This window comes from Lagenorhynchus albirostris, chromosome 6 (genome assembly GCF_949774975.1).
Source record: "Lagenorhynchus albirostris chromosome 6, mLagAlb1.1, whole genome shotgun sequence".
NCBI classification, from domain to species: domain Eukaryota; kingdom Metazoa; phylum Chordata; class Mammalia; order Artiodactyla; family Delphinidae; genus Lagenorhynchus; species Lagenorhynchus albirostris.
In genome coordinates, this window is record NC_083100.1 from 32,925,589 (window position 1) to 32,950,897 (window position 25,309).

Sequence of the window (25,309 nt, forward strand, 5' to 3'; positions counted from 1 at the left end):
AGTGAAAAGAAAATTAAAATACAAAAGAGAGAAAAGGTTATGGAAAGGAAAAACTTAAGAGGAACAAGTGATGGGAAGTGGTAATGTGTTTTCAAAAATGACCACATCACCCACCTGACAATTTTAGGAGTTAAAGAAGAATCTCCTTGCTTTACTTTTACACTCATGTCATAGATGTGATTCATGATACAAAAATTATGCCAGTTTTGGTCATTATGTATGTGTGGTTGCCTCTGAAGAGACTACTGTATTAGGTCAGCTCTTTCTGTAACACCTACGTGAAAATGTACCCTTCCTGTCAACCTTCTGTGCATATGCCTTATCCAGCAGAGATGCACTGTGTTAATCATTTCTTCAGTTCTAGTAAGCTAGGTTTCAGTACCTTTGAACTTATCATTCTGCTTTATTTTCAGTAGAGCTTGAAAATGTTGAGTGTGCCTAAGTTGGATGTGATATCTGTGATGGGTTCATATCCTGCAACTGTATATTACAGGGGCTTAGTATGGATTTTTAAGTCAGATTCTGACATAGCATCTTCTGTTTTTGGTAGATACCCTTGAATTTGTTTTTTGTTGTTGTGTATGTGTTTTGTTTTTTACTTTTTCTATGTTAATGCTTTACTGTATAGCATACTGTCTATTTAGGGAAATTTAACATCCAATTTCTGCTCAGACTAGACTTGAAGTTGAAAATCTTTAGTTGTATTTAAAACGTTGCAGTACCGGCTGGCGACACAGTGTAAGTCTTCTTTTTCTTTGGCATATCATAGAGCGGTGAACCCTGTGGCTGGCCCATGGTGTGCATAGTGGCTACAGGCTGCCAGGATACAAAGGCCACAGGGCTCGGGTCAAATTACATCAGCATACATCTCCCATATCTCACGCTCTCTACTTTAAAACTCTTCCTGTTTTATATTGTTCTCTAGAATTTTTGTTCTCATTTTCGTTTGCACAAAGAGAGAAACAAGATTCTTTGCATCTACTTAACATTGAATTTCTTACCCTTAGCAACTACAAGGCACTCCAGTCAAGCTTACTGAAGACCACAAGGAAGAACGAATAGAAGACAGTTCTCTCCCGGAAAACCTCAATAAGTAAGCAGACAAAAGTTATAGATCATGTTATGGAAGTCCTGGATACCATTGTACCATATATTTGGAAAGAGTTGCTGCTTCTTTGGTTTACCGAATACTTATTTCTCTGTCAATTTTCCAATTAACGTTAAACATTTGTTTTGAAACCTACCACTCCCCTCCCCCATTTTTAACATGGTAGGCAAAGTTGATGATAGGAATACAGAACAGTTTGGGTGATAAACCCAAATTCTATAGTGTGGGAGACTGAGCCTTGTATTAAGAGCCTTTACCTAGTGAATCCCAGAAGGGGCAGCTTGAAAAAGAAAGGGACAGGTGTCAGCAGCTATGAGACAGAAGCTACTGAAAATCTGTCTCCAGAACAACACAGATGGGACTGGGATTGGTTACCTGAAAATGGAGGCTCTTGCTGTGCACATCTTTCATGTCGCCTCTTTCCTTCCCTTTAATTACATCTTACCTTTGTTTTCCTTTCAGAACTGCCACTTGTCATTTTAACCAGACTGCACTGAGTATAGTAGCGAACCCAGAAATAGGCCCAAACAATGACAACCATATATTGTTGAGTGGAAGGTGATCTGAAATATAAGTATTTCACCCTTTTCTCTAGGGGGAAATACAAATTATTTTACTAACTTGGATATATAAATGTTTTAGTATATAGATTACACAATCAAATGTATAGATATGAATTAAATGTATTAACTTAGTTATACATTGACATTTAAAATTGTACATTAAGCATATTAAATTGGTAAATATTTCCGTTATCACATTTTATGAAAGTTTTATTCAGAATCTTCTCATACATCTTCAGCATTATGAAAGCTACCTTTTAAAAAATTTTTTATTTATTTATTTTATTTTTGGCTGCATTGGGTCTTCGTTGCTGCACGCAGGCTTTCTCTAGCTGCGTCAAGCGGGGGCTACTCTTTGTTGCGGTGTGCAAGCTTCTCATTGCGGTGGCTTCTCTTGTTGTGGAGCACGGGCTTTGGGCACGCGGGCTTCAGTAGTTGTGGCTCGGAGGCTCTAGAGCGCAGGCTCGGTAGTTGTGGTGCACGGACTTAGTTGCTCCTCGACATGTGGGATCTTCCTAGGCCAGGGATCAAACCCATGTCTCCTGCATTGGCAGGCGGATTCTTAACCACTGCGCCACCAGGGAAGTCCGAAAGCTACCTTTTGAGTTAACTAACAGATTCCAAAGCACTTCACCTTCTCTTCCATTCAAAGTGTTTAAAACACCATCTATGTATTCTGTCGTTGGAAATTTCATCCCAAATCAAAGTATCTGTTTCCTCTGTAGGCTTATTTTGTAGTATTTGCAAATAAATACTATATTGCTTTTTAAGTGTCTTTAAAGACTTATTTTTAAAAACCCTCCAATACTAGAGTTGTGAGGTTATACACCTGGAATAATAACTAAATCTGGTTCAATTTCTTTATCTCATTTTTTTATTATTACACCAGATGGATGATATAAATTTCCAAAATTAGTATTCGTTTGGAATGTTTTAGGCAAATGTGCCTTCTTTTGTAAACATCACTTTGTTGTTCAAAATAGAGTACTCCATTTTTTCTGCAGTTCTTCATTCCCTCTAGTTCCCAAGTATTCTTGAGCAAAACCTTTTTTTTATACATCTTTATTGGAGTATAATTGCTTCACAATGCTGTGTTAGTTTCTGTTGTACAACAAAGTAAATCAACCATACGCATACATATATCCCCATATCCCCTCCCTCTTGAGCCTCCCTCCCACCCTCCCTATCCCACCCCTCTAGGTCTTTGCAAAGCACGGAGCTGATCTCCCTGTGCTATGCAGCTGCTTGCCACTAGCTATCTATTTTACATTCGGTAGGGTATATATGTCAATGCTATTCTCACTTTTCCCCAGCTTCCCTCCCCACCCCCGTGTCCTCAAGTCCATTCTCTATGTCTGCATCTTTATTCCTGCCCTGCCACTAGGTTCATCAGTACCATTTTTTTTAGATTCCATACATATGCATTAGCATATGATATGCGTTTTTCTCTTTCTGACTTACTTCACTCTGTATGACACACTCTAGGTCCATCCACCTCACTACAAATAACTCAATTTCGTTTCTTTTTATGGCTGAGTAATATTCCATTGTATGTATGTACCACATCTTCTTTATCCATTTGTCTGTCGATGGACACTTAGGCTGCTTCCATGTCCTGGCTACTGTAAATAGTGCTGCAGTGAACATTGTGGTACATGTCTCTTTTTGAATTATGATTTTCTCAGGTTATATGCCCAGTAGTGGGATGAGCAAAAAACCTCTTAATGCTTGAAAACTAAACTTCATACTTGATGGCGTTGGTGACAGATGTTCTCTGTGGTATAGTATTTAGCACAGCGTTTACCATGCTGAACGCGGTGCTTGGTGCTTGATCAATACTCAGTAAATATACATTGAAAGAATAAGAGGTGAAGGATTATTTTTACAGTCTGTGTAGCTCTAGAGAAGAAGATTTGTCTCAGACAGATTTTAGGAGATCTACCGGACAACTATTTTATATGTCTCCACAGTTTAAAAAAAAATTTTCTTAAGCCACATAAAACTGTTTGTAGAGTATGAATCCCAAATGTATTTTAACCAAAACCTTTGGATTTTTTTGTCTTTACTTTAGGTTAGTTTTCTCAGATGAGGAAGTGAGCTTGGAAAGTGAACCAGGTAAGATGGTAAATTCATTAAAATGTGAAATGATCACATTTAAATGTCAAAACAGTTTGTTACAGCCTTTGGGGATTGTGTTAATATCCATTCAATTAAAAAATGTTAAGTCCCTTTGTAAGTCTCTTCTGTACAAACTTGAGTTCGCCTTTTTTTCCCAGCTTTATTGAGGAGCTGTAATTGACATGTAACACTGTAAGTTTAAAGTGCACAGTGTGATGATTTGGTATATTTTAGTATTGCAAAATGATTTTCACCATAAGATTAGTTAACACATCTATCATCTCACATAGTTACCATATTTATTTTGGGCATAAGAACATTTAAGATTTACTCTCTTAGCAATTGTTTTTAACTATAGTTACCATGCTATATGTTAGATCCCCAGAACTTACTCTTCTTATAACTGGAAGGTTGTACCCTTTGGCCAATCTCCCCATTTCCCCCATCCCCCAGGCCCTAGCAACCACCAGTCTACTCTCTGTCTCTAGGAGTTCGGCTTTTTTAGATCTCACATTTAAGTGAGATCATAGTGTCTTCCTCTGTCTGACTTATTTCACTTAACATAATGCCCTCTTGAACAGTAGTGAGCCAGTGCAGCAATGAACGTGAGGGTGCAGATGCCACTTCGAGATAGTGATTTCATTTCCTTTGTATATAAACCCTGAAGTGGAATTGCTGGATCATATAGTAGTTCTATTTTTAATTTTTTGAGGAACCTCCATACTGTTTTTCATAATGGCTATACCAATTTAGACATTCCCACCAACAGTACACAAGGCTTCCTTTTTTTCCACATCGGCACCAGCATTTATCTCCTGTCTTTTTTATACAGCCATTCTAACAGGCGTGAGGTGATATTTCATTGTGGTTTTGATTTGTATTTGATTTCATTAGTACTGTTGAACACCATTTCATGTCCCTATTGGCCATTTATATGTCTTTGGTTGGAAAAATGTCTACTTTGCCTATTTTGAAAATCAGATTACTGTTGGTTTTTTTAATATTGAGTTATATGAGTTCATTATATATTTTAGATATGAACCCCTTATCACATCTGTGGTGTGCAGATATTTTACCTATTCTGTAGATTGCCTCTTCATTTTCTTGATCTTCTTTTTTTTCCCAGAGATTTTTAGTTGGATGTAGTCCCACTTTTTTATTTTTGCTTTTGTGTCTTGAGCTTTTTGTGTCATATACCAAAAATCATTGCCAAGACCAGTGTCAAGGAGTTTTCTTTTTTGTTTGTTTGTTTGTTTTTGTGGTACGCGGGCCTCTCACTGTTGTGGCCTCTCCCGTTGCGGAGCACAGGCTCCAGACGCGCAGGCTCAGCGACCATGGCTCACGGGCCTAGCCGCTCCGCAGCATATGGGATCTTCCCGGACCGGAGCACGAACCTGTGTCCCCTGCATCGGCAGGTGGACTCTCAACCACTGTGCCACCAGGGAAGCCCTAAAATGTCTTTTGATTGGAGAATTTAATCCATTTACATTTAATTATTGATAGGTAAGGATTTACTAATGCCATTTTGTTCATTGTTTTCTGACAGTTTTGTAGTTCCTTTGTTCCCTTATTCCTTTCTTGTATCTTCCTTTGTGACTTGATGACTTTTTGTGGTGGTATGCTTTGATTCTTCTATCTTAACTTTTTATGTACCTATTACAGTATTTTTTTGGTGATTACCATGAGGCTTACAATAAAATGTCTTATATTTATAACATTATTTTAGGCTGATAACAATTTAATTTGATAGCATACAGAAACTCTATACTTCTACTTCTCCTCCCCTCACATTTTAGGTTATTGATGTTACAGTTTACATGTTTTTTACATTGTGTGTCCAATAACAAATTACTATAGTTTTTTTTTTTTTTTTTTTTTTTGCGGTACGCGGGCCTCTCACTGTTGTGGCCTCTTCCGCTGCGGAGCACAGGCTCCGGACGCACAGGCTCAGCGGCCATGGCTCACGGGCCCAGCCACTCTGCGGCATGTGGGATCTTCCCGGACCGGGGCACGAACCCGTGTCCCCTGCATCGGCAGGAGGACCCTCAACCACTGCGCCACCAGGGATGCCCACTATAGTTATTTTTAATATGGTTTTTTTTAACTTTTAAACTGGAATTGAAAGTGATTTATGCACCAATGTTACAATATTACAGAATCTGACTATGACTATATATTTACCTTTACTGATGAGTTGTACACATTTCATGCATTTTTACAAGGTTAATTTGCATCCTTTTATTTCAGCTTGTAAAGTGCCCTTTAGCATTTCTTGTAAGGCAGGTCTAGTGGTAATGAACTTTCTCAACTTTTGGTTGTTTGAGAAAGTCTTTATCAGGTCTTCATTTCTGAAGGACAGCTCTGCTGATACAGTATTCTTCATTGACAGTTTTTTTTTTTCAATATTTTAGATATATCGTCCCACTCTCTCCTGGCCTGCCAAGTTTCTCCAGAGAAATCTGCTTATGGTTTTATAGGGTTTCCCTTGAATGTGACAAGTCACTTTTCTCTTGCTGCTTTCAAAATTCTGTCATTGACTTTAGACAGTTTAACTATAATGGGTCACAGTCTCTGGTTGGGTGAAGTTGCTGCCCCTGCTCTCAGGTGGCGGAGGTGGGCAGGCTGCTTGCTGGGCTCTGTGTTCAAGCAGTTCTGCTGGCTGGGCTCTGTGGTAAGGTGGTGCTGTGCTCTAGGGTCAGACAGTGTTACTAGCTGGGCTCTACAATCACCTCCAGTCAGGCAGGGTCACTGGCTGTGCTCCCTCACCAGATGCTGCTGCTGCCTGGCCTCTGCATGCAGGTGGGGCTGCAGCAGGGCTTCACAATCTGATGCAGCCTCAGCCTGTACTTTGTGATCAGGCAGAGCCACAGGCTGAGTTTCATAATTGGGCAGGACTATGGCTGTGCTCGGCTTTTGGGCAAGGTCGCTGGCCAGACCTCCTGGTAGGGTGGGGCCTCATACTGTACCCCACAGTTGGGGGTGTCATTGACTGGGCTCCCTGCCTAAGTGAGACTGCAGGACGTGCCCAGCAACTGGGCATGGACGTAGGCTGGGCTCTGCTGCCAGGCAGGGCTATAGACTGGGGTGTGCTGCTGGGCAGTACTGTGAGCTAGGCTGGGAGGCTCCCCAGGGTCCCTTTTAGGGCATCCTGGTCAGGTGGGCTGGGGCCATGCGCCCCTGTTGGGTGGGGCTGCTGACTTGCTTCCCTGCCTGGGCAGGCAATAGGATATGCTCTGCAGCTGCCCCAGGTCTCAGTCCAGGCTTCCTGGTCAGGCAGAACTGGAGGCTATGCTCAGCAATGAGTTAGCTTTCAAGCAGTACCTAATTAGAGGGTCCAGTTATCTTCTTTAGGGAATTCTGGTCTTCTCTAAGATAGGTGTTTTAGTGTAGCTATTCATTTCACAGGGTTGTATGATTGTTTCAGAATTATCCTCATATTTAAATTTGTGTTCTTATTTTTTTTTTGTGTTCTTATTTTTTAATAAATATATATTATATGTACAGTCAACATATATATGAATTACTCTAGCTTGGGAGCCAGAAAAATCTGGGTTTGAATGCTGGCTTTTTTTTAAAACAAGTCATTTATGCCTCTCATTTTTCTTATCTGAAAAATGAGTCATACAGTCCTGCCTTGCAGGACATTAGGGCTAGATATATTTATCAACTATATAGCACACAGTAGGCATCCAATAAATGTGATAGGTATTTTTAAGTATACACATAAATACAGACCATATTGATAAAAGAAACTAAGAAGCTGTAATAATCACGAGCTCATATATCTAACATACCTTCAGAATTATGTTAGCTAATTCCAAGGTTAGCTAATTTTGCATGCATAATCCTGTACCTAAGTAGAGAACATTTTTTTTAACAGTCATAAGTGAAATATAATGGACATTGTTGTAGTTTCACCATCCATCTATAGTATTATTTTGTCTTTTAAAGCCTGCTGTATCAGCAGTTATATCCCTTCTTTTATTGAAGTATAGTTTATGTACAATATTATATGTTACAGTGTACAACGTAGTGATTCACAATTTTTAAAGGTTATGCTCCATTTATATTGGATTGGCCAAAAAGTTATTTCGGGTTTTTCCATAACATCTTATGGAAAAACCCAAACGAACTTTTTGGCCAACCCACCAGTTATTGTAAAATATTGGCAAAAAAAAAAAAAATATATATATATAGGCTATATTCTCTGTGTTATACAATATATCCTTATAGCTTTTTTACAAAGCTATATAGCTTTTTTACAATATATCTTTATAGCTATTTTACATGTAATAGTTTGTACCTTTTAACGTCATACCCCAAACTTGCACTTCCCTCTTCCCTCTCCCTACTGGTAACTACTAGTTGGTTCTCTATATCTGTGTGCCTGGGTTTTTTTGTTATGTTCACTAGTTTGTTGTATTTTTTAGATTCCACATATAAGTGACATCATAGTATTTGTCTTTCTCTGTCTGACTTATTTCACTTAGCATAATACCCTCCAAGTCCATCCACATTGCTGCCAATGGCAAAAATAAACTCAAAATGGATTGAAGACCTAAATGTAAGGCTGGAAACCATAGAAGTCCTAGAGGAAGACATATGCAGAACACTCTTTGACATAAATCATAGCAATATTTTTTTGGATTCATCTCCTAAAGCAAGGGAAATAAAAGCAAAAATAAACGCGTGGGACCTAATCAAACTTAAAAACTTTTGCACAGCAAAGGAAACCATCAACAAAATGAAAAGGCAACTTATGCAATAGGAGAAAAAATTTGCAAATGATATGACCGATAAGGGGTTGTTATCCAAAATACATAAACAGCTCATACAACTCAACATCAAAAAAACAACCTAATTTAAAAATGGGCAGAAGACCTGAATAGACATCTTTCCGAAGAAGACATACAGTTGGCCAACAGGAACACGAAAATATGCTCAGCATTGTTGATCATCAGAAAAATGCAAATTAAAACTATAATGAGATATCACCTCACACCTGTCAGAATGGCTATCATCAAAAAGACCACAAATAACAAATGTTGGTGAGAATATGGAGAAAAGGGAATCCTCGTACACTGCTGGTGGGAATGTAAATTGGTGCAGCCACTGTGGAAAAACGTATAGAGGTTTCTCCAAAAACTAAAAATAAGGCTGCCATATGACCCAGCAATTCCACTCCTGGGTATATATGCAAAAAAAACCCCAAAACAGTTATTCAAAAAGATACATGCATTTCAATGTTCATAGCAGCATTACTTACAATTGCCAAGATGTGGAAGCAACCTAAATGTCCATCAATAGATGAAAGGATAAAGAAGATGTAGTGTATATGTACCCAGTCATAAAAAAGAATGCAATTTTGCCATTTGCAACAACATGGATGGACTTAGAGGGTATTCTGCTAAGTGAAATAAGTCAGAGAAAGACAAATACTGTATGATGTCACTTATATGTGGAATCTAAAAAATACAACACACTAGTGAACATAACAAAAAAAACCCAGGCACACAGATATAGAGAACCAACTAGTAGTTACCAGTGGGGAGAAGGAGGAGGGGAGGGGAAAAATAGGGCTAAGGGATTAAGAGGTACAAACTACTGTGTATAAAATAAATAAGCTACAAGTATACATTGTACAACACAGGGAATATAGTCAACATTTTATAATAATTATAAATGGAGCATAACCTTTAAAAATTATGAACTACTATGTTGTACACTTGTAACATATAATATTGTACATCAACTATATTGCAATAAAAATTTTTTTAAATTAAAAATGGTCCTGGGGCTTCCCTGGTGGCACAGTGGTTGAGAGTCCGCCTGCCGATGCAGGGGACACGGGTTCATGCCCGGGTCTGGGAAGATCTCACATGCCACGGAGCGGCTCGGCCCGTGAGCCGTGGCCGCTGAGCCTGCGCGTCCGGAGCCTGTGCTCTGCAACGGGAGAGGCCACAACAGTGAGAGGCCTGTGTACCGCAAAAAAAAAAAAAAAATGGTCCTAATAATAGTTGAAGATGTAAAAATCTTGGATTTTTTTTTCTTGTCATTCTTTTTTTTTTGCCACACTGCATAGCATGAGGAATCTTATTTCCCCAACCAGGGATCAAACCCTGGCCCCAGCAGTGAAAATGCCAAGTCCTAACTCCTGGTCCACCAGGGAATTCCCTACCTTGGAGGGTTTTTTTTTTTTTTTGGTCTCTGTCTATACTGGGTTGCAAATTAGGTAGAGATGTGGGAAACAGACTCTAAGAAACTGGCTCCTAGTGTAGTAATAGGGCATAATTTATCCCAATATAGGCCCAAAACTTAGAGATAATTTTTTAAAAAAATGTTTGCCTATGGGTCTTTTGTTTGTATGTTTGATTTTTTAATGTTAAACATTAAAAAAATATGCTGTCTTTTAAGTACGTACGTTTGATCTTTCCCTTCATATGAAATCACTACTCTAAATGAGAAATGTGGAGATGCTGCTCACAGCTATGCACAGCTCTTAGAAGAATAAAGCAGCCTTTGAATTAAAAGTACAACATACCCTGTTAGGAACACAGATTTGAGCCAGGCTGTCTGGTTTGAACCTGAGCTCCACTGTTAATTAATTGTGTGACCTTGAGCAAGTTACTCGACTTCTTGCCTTACTAGTGCCTCATCTGCAAGGTGGGGATGCCATGGTTATGGTGGCATCCGGTAGGGTTTTTATGAGGGTCACCAAGGTTAACGTGCACCAAGCCCTGAGAAAAGCGCCAGGCACTCAGTAAGCTCTGCAGCCACATTAGCTGTTACTAGTTTCCAGGTCCCCAAACCATGCAGTATAGGATATGGAAGTTTGGCACAAAAATTGCATCAACTTCACAGTTTTGCCAAGTGTCAGCTCGTCTTAGAGCATCTGTCCAAGGCCTGTGCTAGGCCCAGGGAACACAGAGATGACCAGCTCCACTCCTCCACCAGGAAATCCTGAGTCTGATACAGACATGAGCAAATAAACCAGTAGAAGGCAGCATGGGGAATATTACCCATGTGTTATTAACTTGAAAAATTATAATCCTCAAGGAATAACCTCAAGTAATAATGTATTGTTAAGTGTATTTGTTTTCTATTGCTATGTAATGAATTATCACGGATTTGAAAAAAAAGCACAACATATCCAATCATTTATTCATTCATTCAACATAAAATGAATACCTGGGGCTTCCCCAGTGGCGCAGTGGTTGAGAATCCGCCTGCCAGTGCAGGGGATATGGGTTCGTTCCCTGGTCCAGGAAGATCCCACATGCCGCGGAGCAACTAAGCTCGTGTGCCACAACTACTGAGCCTGTGCTCTAGAGCCCGTTAGCCACAACTACTGAGCCTGCGTGCCGCAACTAAAGCCCACGTGCCTAGAGCCCGAGCTCCACAACAAGAGAAGCCACTGCAATGAGAAGCCTGCGCACCGCAACAAAGAGTAGACCCCGCTCGCCGCACGCAGCAACGAAGACCCAACACAGCCATAAATAAATAAATAAATAAGAATATCTGTTGTGTCAGAGACGTGGAGAGCAGGCAGAACAAAATATAGTTGACCCTTGAGCAACGTAGGGGTTAGGGACACCAACCGCCTCCCCACCCCTACCCTCTGGCCCCCATGCAGTCGAAAACCCACATGTAACTTTTGACTGCCAAAATTTAGCTACTAATAGCCTACTGTTGAATGGAAGCCTCACTGATAACAATCAATTAACACATATTTTGTATGCTATATGTATTGTATACTGTATTCTTACAATAAAGCTAGAGAAAAGAGAAAGTTATTAAGAAAATTATAAGGAAGAGACTTCCCTGGTGGAGCAGTGGTTAAGAATCTGCCTGCCAATGCAGGGGACACGGGTTCAAGCCCTGGTCCAGGAAGATCCCACATGCCACGGAGCAACTAAGCCCATGTACCACAACTACTGAGCCCTCATGCTGCAACTGCTGAAGCCTGCGCACCTAGAGCCCATGCTCCACAACAAGAGAAGCCACCGCAATGAGAAGCCCGTACACCGCAACAAAGAGTAGCCCCCGCTCGCTGCCACTAGAGAAAGCCCGCAAGCAGCAATGAAGACCCAATGTAGCCAAAAATAAATTAAAATTTAAAAAAAAATTATAAGGAAGATAAAATACCTTTACAGTACTGCGCTGTATTTATGAATACAGTACATTTACATTGTTTACAAGATGGGTCATCTATTAGTACCTACATCAATATTGTCTTACATAATAGAAAACACTGTAGATATTATATGTATTACTAACACTAGACATCAAAAATAAAAAGATAATGTGAAAAAGATTCATATTTATTTACAGGTGTAACGATTCATGTGTCTCTAACAAAGAAGCAGCAATATGATTGCATTATTGTAGCCTAGTGTAACTGCTAGACTGTTTGGATGCCTTCGGTGTTAACTCTGGGGCTCTGGATGGCCAGGGGCATTGTCCAATTTCAAAAGAACTTTAGAAGTCAGTCCTTTCCTGGCAAGGAACTTCCTGACTTCAGGGACAAAGCATCAGTGAAACCGATTCAGAAAAAGGGTTTTCATGGTCCAGTCCTTCTTGTTGTACAGCCAGAAGACTGGCAGCTGGTGTTTACCTTTTCCCTTCAAGGCTTGGGGGTTGGCAGCTTTATAGATGAGGGCAGTCCTGATCATGCATCTGACTGCATTTGCACAAAACAGAAGAGTTAGCCTATCCGTTCCTGCCTTAAATCCTGGTGCTCACTCCTCTTCCTTACTAATAAATGTCCCTAGTGGCATTTTTTTACCAGAATAGGACAGTTTTGTCTGTATTAAAAACCTGTTCAGGCAGATATCCCTTCATATCAATGATTTTCTTAATGTCATCTGGGAACTCGTCTGCTGTATCTTTTTCAACACAGTTTCTCCTGTTATCTTGACCTTTTTTAAGCCAAACCCCTTTTTAAAATTATCAAACCATCCTTTACTGTCATTGAATTCTCCAGCATTAGATCCATCACCTTCCTTTTGCTTTATATTGTCATATAATGACTTTGCTTTTTCTCAAATCATATTAGTCTATAGGTACACCTTTCTTATAGCAATCCTGCACCCACATAAAAGCTGCATTTTTTTTTTTTTTTTTTTTTTTTTGCGGTACGCGGGCCTCTCACTATTGTGGTCTCTCCCGTTGCGGAGCACAGGCTCCGGACGCGGGCTCAGCGGCCATGGCTCACGGGCCCAGCCGCTCTGTGGCATGTGGGATCTTCCCGGACTGGGGCACGAACCTGTGTCCCCTGCATCGGCAGGCGGACTCTCAACCACTGCGCCACCAGGGAAGCCCAAAACTGCATTTTTAATACGAGATAAAAAGGTACTTTACCAAATGTGCGAGGTTTTTGCACCTGCTGGCACAGCTGCAGTGATGGCTTCATGAATTTCCTTTTGTTTTTTTTTTTACAATGGTCCTTACCCTGGATTCATTTATCTTGAAATGGGCAACTGCAGCTGCATACCTCAATCTATGATACATACCAAGCATTTCAACATTTTCTTGTAATTTTTTGTGCTTCTTGGAAGCACTTCCAGCATCACTAGTGGCACTTCCTATGGGTCCCGTGGTGTTATTCAGAGTTTACAGTATTACCGTAAACATGAAAAATACGCAAGACTTGAGAGATCAGTTTTTACTGTGATACACAATTTATTGGAGAAAGGAAATGGTCGTGTGGCGATGATTAGTGTCACACGGCATTTTAAGCTGATACTCCCAACACTTGAACTCACTGCAGTAGCAACCGGAGGTGACTATGAAATTACTACAGTTAATTTTATGCAGTTATGATTTAATTACTGCATCTTTACGTTTGTTTACATTTCTCTCAGCTGCAAATTGTGCCATATCAATATGTGCATAAGTTTTGATAAATTTTAACTTTTTATAACAGATTTGTGTGTATTTTATGGTAGTAAATGATAAAAATAGACTAGTATGTACATATATTTTATGCATTCATGACATACCTAACTTTTTCTTAATGATTTTGATATTTCTTGACTGTGAGGTTCTTCTGTGAGTTTTTTCAAATTGTCACAAATCTCCAAAATTTTTTCCAGTGTATTTATTGAAAAAATCCACATATAAGTGGACCTATGTAATTCAAACCCTTATTGTTAGGGTCAGCTGTATAAAATGGCCTTTCGGAGACTATAGAATGAGAACAAATCCACCAGGGAAGGAATAGGCTTTGGAATGTGAAAAACTTTATTTAATTGAGGTATAATTGACATATAACATTGTGTTAGTTTCAGGTGTACAACATGATGTTTGGCTATATGTATACACTGCAAAATGATCACCACAGTAAGTCTAGTTAACATCCATCCTCATACACAGTTACAAATTTTTTCTTGTGATGAAAACTTTTAAGATTTACTGTCTTAGCAACTTTCACATATGCACTACAGTATTAACTATAGTCGACATGCTGTACATTACATCGTTATGACTTATTTATTTGGAAGTTTTGTGCCTTTTGACTCCCTCCGCTCATTTTGCCTCCACCCCTGCCTCTGCCTCTGGCCTCCAGCACTGTTCTCTACATCTGTGAGCTCGGGTTTTGTTTGTTCTTTAGATACCACATATAAGTGAGATGGTACAGTATTCGTCTTTCTCTGAGTTATTTCACTTAGCATAATGCCCTCAAAGTCCATCCATGTCATTGCAGATGGTAAGATATCATTCATTTTTTTATGGCTGAATAATGTTCTGTTGTATATATGAACCACATTTTCTTTATCCATTCACCCATCGATGGACACTTAGGTTGTTTCCATATCTTGACTATTGTAAATAATGCTGCAATGAACATGGGGGTGCATTTAGCTTTTTGAAATAGTGTTTTCATTTTTTTGGATAAATACCCAGAAGTGGCATTGTTGGATTATATGGTAGTTCTATTTTTAAATTTTTTGAGGAACCTCCATATTGTTTACCATAGCCACTGCACCAATTTACATGGAATATGAAAACTTTTAACTTTCAAGAGGGCATAGATATAACAGAGGACCTGAATACCTGTGGGTATTACAAATTTATTTGTGTATATATATAGTGTTATATATATACATATGTGGTCTTTATATATGGTTCTTTAAATTTTTAGATATATGTATTATAATCTGATGTGGTCAGTTGAACAGTTTGGTCACATTATCATAAAATACTATAGTAGGGGGGCTTCCCTGGTGGTGCAGTGGTTGAGAGTCTGCCTGCCGATGCAGGGGACACGGATTCGTGCCCCGGTCCGGGAGGATCCCACATGCCGCGGAGCGGCTGGGCCCGTGAGCCATGGCCGCTGAGCCTGCGCATCGGAGCCTGTGCGCCGCAACGGGAAAGGCCCGCGTACCGCAAAAAAAAAAAAAAAAAAAAAAAAAACTATAGTAAATAAGCATGCTAAATTTCTTCTTGTTCAGCTATCTTTTATGTGCTTTTGTTTCAGCAACTGAAGATCACAAGGAAAAACATTCTGGAATAAGAGAATTTGGAGCACCTCAGTTTTCTAACTCTGAAAATGGTAAATTATAATTTCACTATATATATGGATAATTTATTATTTAAAATTCTTTAGTTTTTATTTAATATTTATTTCCATAACATGAAAATCTGTATAGGTCTCTACACAGGAATGCAATCCTATACTTCTACTTTGTAGCACATGCCAATGGAAATTAAATAATTGCTTATTCTGTATGTTTCGGCCCTGTGGAATGTATCTCTGTAACTGTGAGGACATGTGGCACTGTGTTTATCTTACTGTCTCATGTGTCTCTACCATCCAGCAATGTAGGTACTCAGTAAATACTACCTTGAATGTCTCTGCCAAGCATTGCAAACATTTTCTCCTAGTTTGTCTTTCGACTTTTCCTATAGTTGCTTCTTGCCATGAAAAAGTTTTAAACATTTTATGTAGTCAAATTTATTAATCTTTTATTTTATTGGATCTGGTTTTTGTCATATGCAAAACCCAGGTTAGAGGAGTTCGTTTATGTTTTCTTCTAATATTTGTATAGTTTTATTTTTTATATTTAGATCTCCAATTCATTTGGAGTTTATTCATGCAATATGGCGTTTGAATTTGAAATAACTTCCAATCATATGCTAGATTTCTATATGTATTTGAGTCTATTTCTGGACTTTCATAGAAACTTTTTTGTGTGTTTTTGTATCTGGTGGGACTAATATCTTCCTCTTCGTTTCATTATTTTCTTAACTATTCTTGCATGTTTATTTTTCAATATGAGTTTTATATCAAACTGTCTAGCTCCATAAAAAAACTCATTGATACTTTTATTGTGATCACATTAAATATGAAAACTGACAGCTTGCTGATGTCAAGACATCCTAAGCAGAAACAAAGGGCATCTTTCTATTAAAGTTTACTTGTCTATCTTTCAGATATAGTTTTTTCTTAGAGGTTTTGAACATTTCTTGTTAAGTTTATTTCTGAATATTTTATTTCTTTTATTGCCGTTATAAATGACGTTTTCTTTCCATTTTATCTTTTAACTGGTTATTATTTTGTGTATTGATACAATTTTTGCATGTTAACCATATATCCTGCTACCTTGCTGAACTTGCTTATAGTTTGAGTTAGTTTTATCATTGATTTTCTGGAACATTCCAGGTATACCATCATGTCTTCTGCAAATAGAGATAGTCCTGTTTTTTCTTCATCAATTCTTGTGACTGTAATTAATTTCTTTTGTTTAATTGCATTGGTTACTACCACCAGAACAATGTGAAATAGTATTGTTCCTGATCTTAGTGTCAATGCCTGTACTGTTTCTGAATTAATTAAGACGCTAGCTTTTGGACTGAGGTATATATTTGACAGTGTTAAGTATCCATACATTCCTGTTTTCTCAAGAGTTTTTATTAGGAATGATTGTTGAATTTTGCCAACAGGTTTTTCAGCATCTATGCCCTGTGAAAACATCTAGGCCTATGATTTTTTGTGTTTTCTTCTCTATGGAAATTGATCTGTTTAAGCTTTCTATCTGTACTGGGACCAATTTTAGTAAATTATATTTTTCTCAGAAATTATTCATTTTGTCTAGGTTTTCTAATTTATTTACATAGAGTTGTACAAAATCTCTTGATTTTTTAACAGCTTTATCAAGGTATAATTTAAGTACCATAAAATTCACCCATTGTAAGTATAAAATTCAATGACTTTTAGTAAATTTATAGAGTTGTGCAACCATCACAATTGACTATTAGACTATTCCCATTACCCCCAAATTCTCTCATGCTTGTTTGCAATTAATCCTTCTCCTACTCCCCCACTCCCGCCAGGCTAGAGCGAATTTTCATCTGGCTGAATTGAGAAGTGGGTGGAAGAGAGTAGTTCTTAGTTCAAGTCTTTCATTCTTTCTAAATTTTAATAGATTTTCTTGAGTAAATATTTCTACACTTGGTGTGTGTCCTTGGAACAACTTCCAGAGACTTTAAATGGTTGTTTTTAAAATCATTTTCACCAGTTACTTAAAACTGACATGCGGGTCCCTAGACCTCATCATTCTATCATGCTGGAAGCCCCTATCTTTCATTTTTATTGATAATGATAAATATTTATTTATTAATTATATTTTATTGATATTTAGGGTCATGATTTTTCATGTTAGTTGTTATTTAAATATCCCATGGATTATGATGTGGAATGTCTTCTTTATCATTTTTCTGAAATTCCATTACCCTTCCAACCAAGAATTGTTTAATAGAAGGTATAAAAATGTGCAAGTGGAAGAGATTTTTATCTTTCTGGTTTCATTAAAAAAGTTGTCTCATTTTATTGCATTATAATCAGAGTATGTTGTTCGTAATATTTCTATTTTAAGAAACTGATTTGTGTGTGTGCCTTAGTTGTAATTGATTTCTATGAATTTTCAGTGTGTGCCTGAGAAAAAGGTACATTTTCTGTTAGGGTTTTGCTTATATTCAAAAGTAACTACCGTGTTTTTTTATGCTGTTTAGATCTTTTATATCTTTACTTTTGTCCTCTTGGCCTGTTTTTTTACTGAGAGTAGTATATTAAAGTCTCCTATTTTTAATTTGTTTCAGTTTCTCCTTGCATTTCCTGTTTCTATCTTACATAGATGGTTGCTTAATTATTTTATACATAAATATTCATAACTATTAATATTTTCATTGTGAAATGTGGTCATTTTGATCTGTAGCCTACCTAATTAGAAATTATTTTCACATAAACTCCTAATCAGTTTAATTGTTCATTAAAAATTATGTTAATAAAGTATGAGAACAATGAAACAAACTTGATTTGCCCTATATCCTACTCTCATTTCCTCAAAAAGAAAAAAACCATTGTTTTTATATTCACTCAACAGTTGCAAAAGATGTACCAGTAGATTCATTGGAAGATGATTTTGAGAAGGAATTCTCATTTCTGAACAGCCTCCTAAGTCCTGGTTGTTGGAGTGCTAGTGAATTTTCCCAGGAATGCCAGGGTGTCTTTGGGAGCCCCAAGGCCAGTCTTACATCCCAGGAGCCTTCTGGGGGGTCTGAGCCTCTTGCTCACTCCTCACGATTCCTTCCTTCACAACTCTTTGACCTTGGCCTTCATGCTGCTGGAGCTTTCAACAGTAAGTGTCTATGCAACATTTGGATACCCTTGAATTGTTGTATCTTTGTGAAGCAAAATATGTGCCTGTGGATGCTGAAATCAACAAGGAGATTGAGTTAGCTTCTGTACTACTGGATGAAATCTGCAGTCACACCAGTCAACGGGAAAAATAACAAATATCATTGGAGTCTGTCAACGAGAGTGAAATAAGGGCTGCTTTCCTGCCACCTCCACTAAACCCCACATTTTTTCATTGACTTTCCCAGGTGTCTTCTCTACATAGAAAATCAGTGTCTTGTTTAAAACTCTTGACCTGCTAAGTTACCCTGCCTAGGGCAAGTGATACTGTTTGTTCCACCTAGCAAAACTTGATGTGTTCTCTTCCTATGGGCTCAGAGTTAACAAGAGCAAAAGGAATAGGTCTGGAGCTGGTTCCACAGCAGCCTTCAGGGCAAGGCAGCGGGAATGGAGGACTGTGGTGGAAAGCTGGGAGCAGGAAAGGGTCACCTGCTTTGCTTATATGTCAAGGACTCTCTCCACTCACCTGCTATTCCACCATCCTGTGTCCAACCCAACACTTCGGGAATCATTTTGCTCCCCACTTCCATATTGGTTCCGAAGTCCTGTCAATTCTGTTTCTAAAACGTGTCTCAAATTTCCCACTCCTCCTCCTCTGCCATTTAGAACCTCATTTGGTTTCCTGGGTTACTGTGACTCCTCCTAACAGGTCTCCCAAACCCCAATTCGTCTTCCATGTTTCCTCCAAAGTTCTCTCTCTATGAAGCAGATTCAGATGTCAGCACCCTGCTTACATTTTTCAAAAATAAAGCACCATTGGCCCCAGGATCAAACCTGCCTGTGCCTGCATTTCCACCCTTATCTCCTACCTTATTTCAAAATACCTGCTATTTTCGGTAACCGTACTGTTTCCAGACCCTTCTGAGGCATCTTTGTTCATGCCCCTCTTTGGCTGTAATGTTCTCTAATAGAGTGTGGACTTGGGCCCAAATATTAGGTTCCCATCCAGTGTTTCCTCCGCCACACCAACCTTGAGGACTCCCTCAGTACTGCCAAGTGGAAATGCTTTCTCCCTCCTCTGGCCTCCTGCAGTGCTTTACTGGTCTTCATGGATGTGATCATAGTTCTTTTTTTAATATAGATTTTATTTTTGTTTATTTTTGGCTGCATTGGGTCTTCGTTGCTGCGCTAGTTGCGTCGAGCAGGGGCTACTCTTTGTTGCGGTGCGCGGGCTTCTTTCTCATTGCGGAGACTTCTCTTGTTGCGGAGCATGGGCTCTAGGTGTGCTTCAGTAATTGTGGCTCATGGGCTCAGTAGTTGTGGCTCACAGGCTCTAGAGTGCAGGCTCAGTAGTTGTAGCGCATGGGCTTAGTTGCTCCGTGGCATGTGGGATCTTCCTGGACCAGGGCTTGGTGTTGGCAGGCGGATTCTTAACCACTGCACCACCAGGGAAGCCCTGCAATCATAGTTTATCCTGCCTTATATCCCTGTCTTTCAGCCTCACGGAACCTCACAGTGTCTTAATGCATTGTACTTTGTATTAAAATAATTATGTTCATACTTTATCTGCAAGACCATCATGCTTTATCCAATCTTCAAGCACCTCAAGGGCATGATCTGTGGGGTGATTTATCTTGGTGCTTTCTATGACAGCAGCATAAAAGTTAGCTCAATAAATAAAATAAATATCAGTTAAATAATGACTCAGTTAAGAATTGGTTAAATAACCTAAAAGTAAGAATGGACCGTACTATTTGATAACGAGTCCCCCTGTCTAGGATAATTCAGATGTTTTGCTTGTGGTAAAATTTTAGACAGCAGCTATTCTCGTGTGGCATATCGATGGCCCAATAGTTATAAAGATTTACAAACTGATTCACTGTCTGCTATGAACTCCTGCTCTCTCTCCTTCACTTGCCACATCACCAGCAGCTCTGGACTCTTCTCTTATTTTCTGGCCGTACAATATCAACAGGATTTCTGCACTAGTCAGAACGTCTGTCTTGGTTCCTGCCTGCAGGCTGACGGGATATTCCCACGTAATAGCCAAGGCAATTGTGTTTGAGTGTCTTGCTGAGTCATCAGGCAGTTTAAACTGTTAAAACTTCTCCCCGCACAGGACTCTTCCTACTTCACTAGTCTCTCCTTTATGTCTACCTCTTTTTCTCCTGTGATGTAGACCAGGAAGATGAGCTGCCCTGAGGGTTTAAAGATCTATGTTCTAGGAGCCCCAAGTAAGAACTTGGGCCTCAGATGATCTCTACTGTACAAGGAAGGTAGTAGGCCAGATAATCTAAGTTCCTTTCTAGTGCTGTGTTTTAATTATAGTATAAATACGTTTTCATGTTACAGTAGACATTGCCCTGTGTTACTAGTATTCATAATGATACTTTCTAAGGAGTATATCATATTTCATCACATTTGTCCACCATAATACACTTAATTCCTTCCTTATTGTTTCTACTTTTTCATGTTATAGATAATGCTGCAATAAACAAAATCATGCATGTACTTTTTCCTTCAGTTAAATTATTTCCTTAAGATAAATTTCTAGGAATGGGATTACCAAGTAAAAGGGTATAAACCTGTTATTCATAGGTTTCAGGATTCTAATTGTCATGTTTATTTCCTCTCTTCCTGACTCCTTACAGCTTCTCTTTCTACACCTTATCCATTTGCCATTGTTTTAAAGAAAAAAGGCTTATATATTTATTTCAGAACCACTTTGCAAAATGTAAGAAAGTCTAACTCTAGCTGGGACTAAACTTAGATGATTTGAATAAAATTCATAATAGCAGATATATGTCTTATACTGTGGAATATTGCCCTGGTACAAAGATTGGAGGACTTTTATTAGATATTTTCCCCTTTTCCTGTTTTGCTGATGCTACTTTCTACTTGATTAATAATGGATAATTCATTATTTCTCTTTCCCCAGGCTGGGCCTCCCAAGGGGGATCAGAACTTCCTCTTTCACACATTGATAACCAGTCAGTGCCTTCACAGAGTCCAAAGAAATTAACAAAATGTAAGTTATTTACTTATATTATCACAAGTAATATGCCATCATATTAACAATCAGTCAAATTCAGGTAAATTTAGAAAAGGACCATGTTACAGTCTTCACCTCATATTGTCCAGAAAAGTACTTTGTTAATAATGAATTAAAATGAAAGCTGTATCTAGCTATCCCTCACTGTGGAAAGAATTAAACAGAAATTGTGAGCTGCCATAGTAAACTAAATTCTGTACCTTAATCTTTTATATTTTGTGTTAAGGTTTGTTGATAATGGATAATACCATTAGGGATAGAAGATGCCCTTTGTTTACAGAATGCCTATTGACAAAGAACGCACCCAGGGTCTTAGCATAAGGCCTGGTACGTAGTAATTGCTAATATATATTGAGTACTTACTATATATATTTTTTAAATTTATTTATTTTTGACTGTGTTGGGTCTTTGTTGCTGTGCCCGGGTTTCCTCTAGTTGCAGTGAGTGGGGTCTACTCTTCATTGTGGTGCGTGGGCTTCTCAATGCAGTGGCTTCTTTTGTTGCGGAGCACGGGCTCTAGGCGTACTTACTATATTTTGTCTGCAGAGCTGGTCCATGTTGTAATTACCATGTAGGATATACATAGAAAATTGACACATTCTCTGTCTTGCAGGATCTTAGATACATATTAATCTTAGTCACTGATGCTGATTTACCTTTTTAATTGGACATAATTTCAGACGTACAGAAATATTTCATAAATGAAAATGGCACAAAGAACACATGTATATCCTTTACTCAGATTCACCTGTTGTATTTTACCCCGTTTGCTTTATGCAGGCTTGTGTGTGTGTGTGTAATGCGTGTGTTATTTTATCTGAACCACTTGAGGGTAAGTTACATACACCATGACCCTTTACCCCTTAATGCTGCAGTTTGTGTTTCCTAAGAATAGGTATATTCTCTTGCACAACCATAGTATGGCTGTTAATATTAACGTAATCCTTTTCTATGATCCACCATGTATGTGTATTCCATTTTTGTGAGTTGACTCCATAATGTCCTTTATGGCACTGTCCCCCTCTGGGACAGAGAGTCTAGGGTCATGTATTGTATTCAGTTGCCATGTCCCTTTAGTCTCTTTTAATCTGAAACATTTCCACAACTTCTCTTTGATTTCTGGACATGGGCATTTTAAAAGAATATAGCCCCTCTGGTCCACTGTTTTTTGTTTTTAATAGACTGCTCCTTATTTCAGTTTTATTTGAGGTCTCCTTATAATTAAATTTAGGTTATTCGTTATCCTGAATATATCTAGTCAGGTTATCCTGACTAGAATACACATAGGTGATGCTCCTTTCTCAGGGTTTCACATCTCAAAGTTATTCCTCTCTCCCTCATGGGTGTTGTTAATGTTGACCACTCTATCAAGGTGTTGTCCAGTTTTTCTCCTATACAATTACTATTTTGTTTTATTTGATCTTCCCTTGCGATTACTAAGCAGTCTGTGGGGAGACACTTTGCGACCTTGTACACGTCCTGCTCTTTGTCAGAATTTCCACATAGATTTAGCATCCATTGTTGCTTTTTGCCTCATTCAGTCTTTATTGTGATGGATGAAAAGTGATTTTTCCAACCCTAGCACTCCCTCCACTTTTGTTTATTGTAAAAACACATAACAAAATTTACCATCTTAACCATTTTTTTTAACATCTTTATTGGCATCTTAACCATTTTTAAGTGTACAGCTCAGTAATGTTAAGTATATGCACATTGCTGTGAAACGGATCTCCAGAACTTTTCATCTTGCAAATCTGAAACTCCACCCATTAAACACTAACTCCCCATTCTCTCTCCCCAGCCCTGGTAACCACCGTTTTACTTTCTGTTTCTATGAATTTGACTACTTTAGGTACCTCATATAAGTGGAATGTATTTGTCTTTTTGTAACTGACTTACTACACTTAGCATAATGTCCTCAAAGTTCATCCAGGTTGTAGCATGTGACAGGATTTCCTTTCTTTTTAAAGTTGAATAATATTTCATTGTATGGATATACCACATTTTGTTTATCCATTCATCCATTAATCACATTTTTAAAACATCCTTATTGACATGTAATTCACATGCTATACAATTGGCTCCTTCCACCATCCATCAATACCCTGCTGTAAACAAAAAAATACCTTCTTCCCCATTTACGAATGTATTTATTGTCAGAATAGATTCGTATTTTTTCGATGGTTTATAATCACTACTGTACTTAATCATTTTGGTGCTCAAATTGCCCCTGTGTTGACCAGTGGGAGCCCTTTCAGGCTGACTTCTGAATCCTTGTGGTATCAATATTTTAAATTTTTCAAATAATTTTAGTCCTACAGAAAGGCTTGCAAAAATACAAAATATTTCTATATGTTTTCACCTAGATTTCACCATGTTCACCTTAGTCTCTCTCTATGTGTGTAATATGTATGTAATTTCTTCTGAACTGAAATTATTCTGAGACTAAGTAGCAGGCATAATGCCCCTTCACCCCTAAATACTTAAGCATCTGTTTCCTAAAAACAAGGACATTCTTTCACAAAATCACAATTCAGTGATCAAAATCAGAAATTAACATTGCCACACTGCTATTATCTAATCTATAGACCTTATTCATATTTTGTCAATTGTCCCACTAATGTATTTTGTAACAAAGAAGATTTTTTTCCTAGTCCAGGATCCAAACCAGGATCACACATTGTATTTAGTTGTCAAGTCTCTTTAGTTTCTTAATCTGGAAAAGTTCCTCAATCTTTGTCTTTCATCGTTTTGGCTTTTTTTGTGGTGTACAGGCCATTTGTTTTGTAGAATATTCCTTGAGTTGGGTTTATCTGATGTTGTCTCATAATTAGACTCGTGTTATGCATTTTGGCAAGACTAGCAGCACAGGAACGACGTTGTGTGTTCTTAATAAACCGTATCAGGAGGCACATGATGTCTATTTTGTCCTATTGCTTATAACGTTAACTCTGATCACTTGGTTAAGGTGGTGCCGGCCAGGTTTGTTCACTGTCAAATTACTATTATATTTTTCCCTTTGTAATTAATAATTATGTGGAAAAATATTTTGCAACTGTGTGAATGGCTTATTTCTGAGTATCAAAGTTGCACCCGCTAATTTAGCATTCGTTGATAATTCCTGCGGTGGCTGTTGCCAAATGGCGGTCTTCCATCTCCTCTCCCCTCCGCCTTTATTAGTTACGTTCTACTATATGGAAAAGCTTTGTCTTGTCCCTCATTTTTTACTTATTTGTTGGTATGTATCATTGTGGACTCCTGGAACCCTATTTTAATTCTTCCTAATGCTTTGGGATAAATCGATTGGGGAATCCATCAATTCCAAGCAAATCACAGATTCACAGCAGCCACTTCTGAATACAGCCATCCCTTAGGGATTCAGACTATTCATAATTATAGTTTTCTCTTCTTAAACTCAGTAAACTGAATTGTGCTAAATTATTAAAAATAGAGACTATAAAAGTGAGTAAATTTCAGAATTGAACACGAAAAGGCTGAGGTATTGGGAAAGCTGCTATTTGCCTATAATCCTTTGCTGTACAGTAGAAACTAACACAACATTGTAAAGCAATTATACTCCAATAAAAATTTAAAAAATAATAAATTATATGACCATTACTTTACAGATGAGGAAGCAAGGGCCCCTGAAGTTAAATGACTTGCCCATTATTACTTATTAGTAGGTAGTATACCCAGGACTCAAAGCCAGAATTTGTGTGGGTATCACTGACACTACCTTGGGGTTCCCAGAAGCAGAACTGGACACACAATGCAGCCTTTCACTCTGTCCTGATCCCTGAGGCTTGGGATCCCCACAGCCCAAACTCCAG

The 25,309-nt window shown here is 38.3% G+C and overlaps 1 protein-coding gene across 1 annotated transcript in view; it reads left to right on the top strand.

Moving 5' to 3' along the window:
• Positions 1–25,309, top strand: part of ICA1L (islet cell autoantigen 1 like) — a 68,977-nt gene that overhangs the window by 39,706 nt on the left and 3,962 nt on the right. Inside the window, exons 8-12 of the mRNA XM_060152297.1 lie at positions 1,008–1,093; positions 3,743–3,786; positions 15,269–15,343; positions 18,174–18,428; positions 21,366–21,455. Of these exons, the coding sequence (XP_060008280.1) occupies positions 1,008–1,093; positions 3,743–3,786; positions 15,269–15,343; positions 18,174–18,428; positions 21,366–21,455 (550 nt within the window). The remainder of the gene's footprint in view (positions 1–1,007; positions 1,094–3,742; positions 3,787–15,268; positions 15,344–18,173; positions 18,429–21,365; positions 21,456–25,309) is intronic.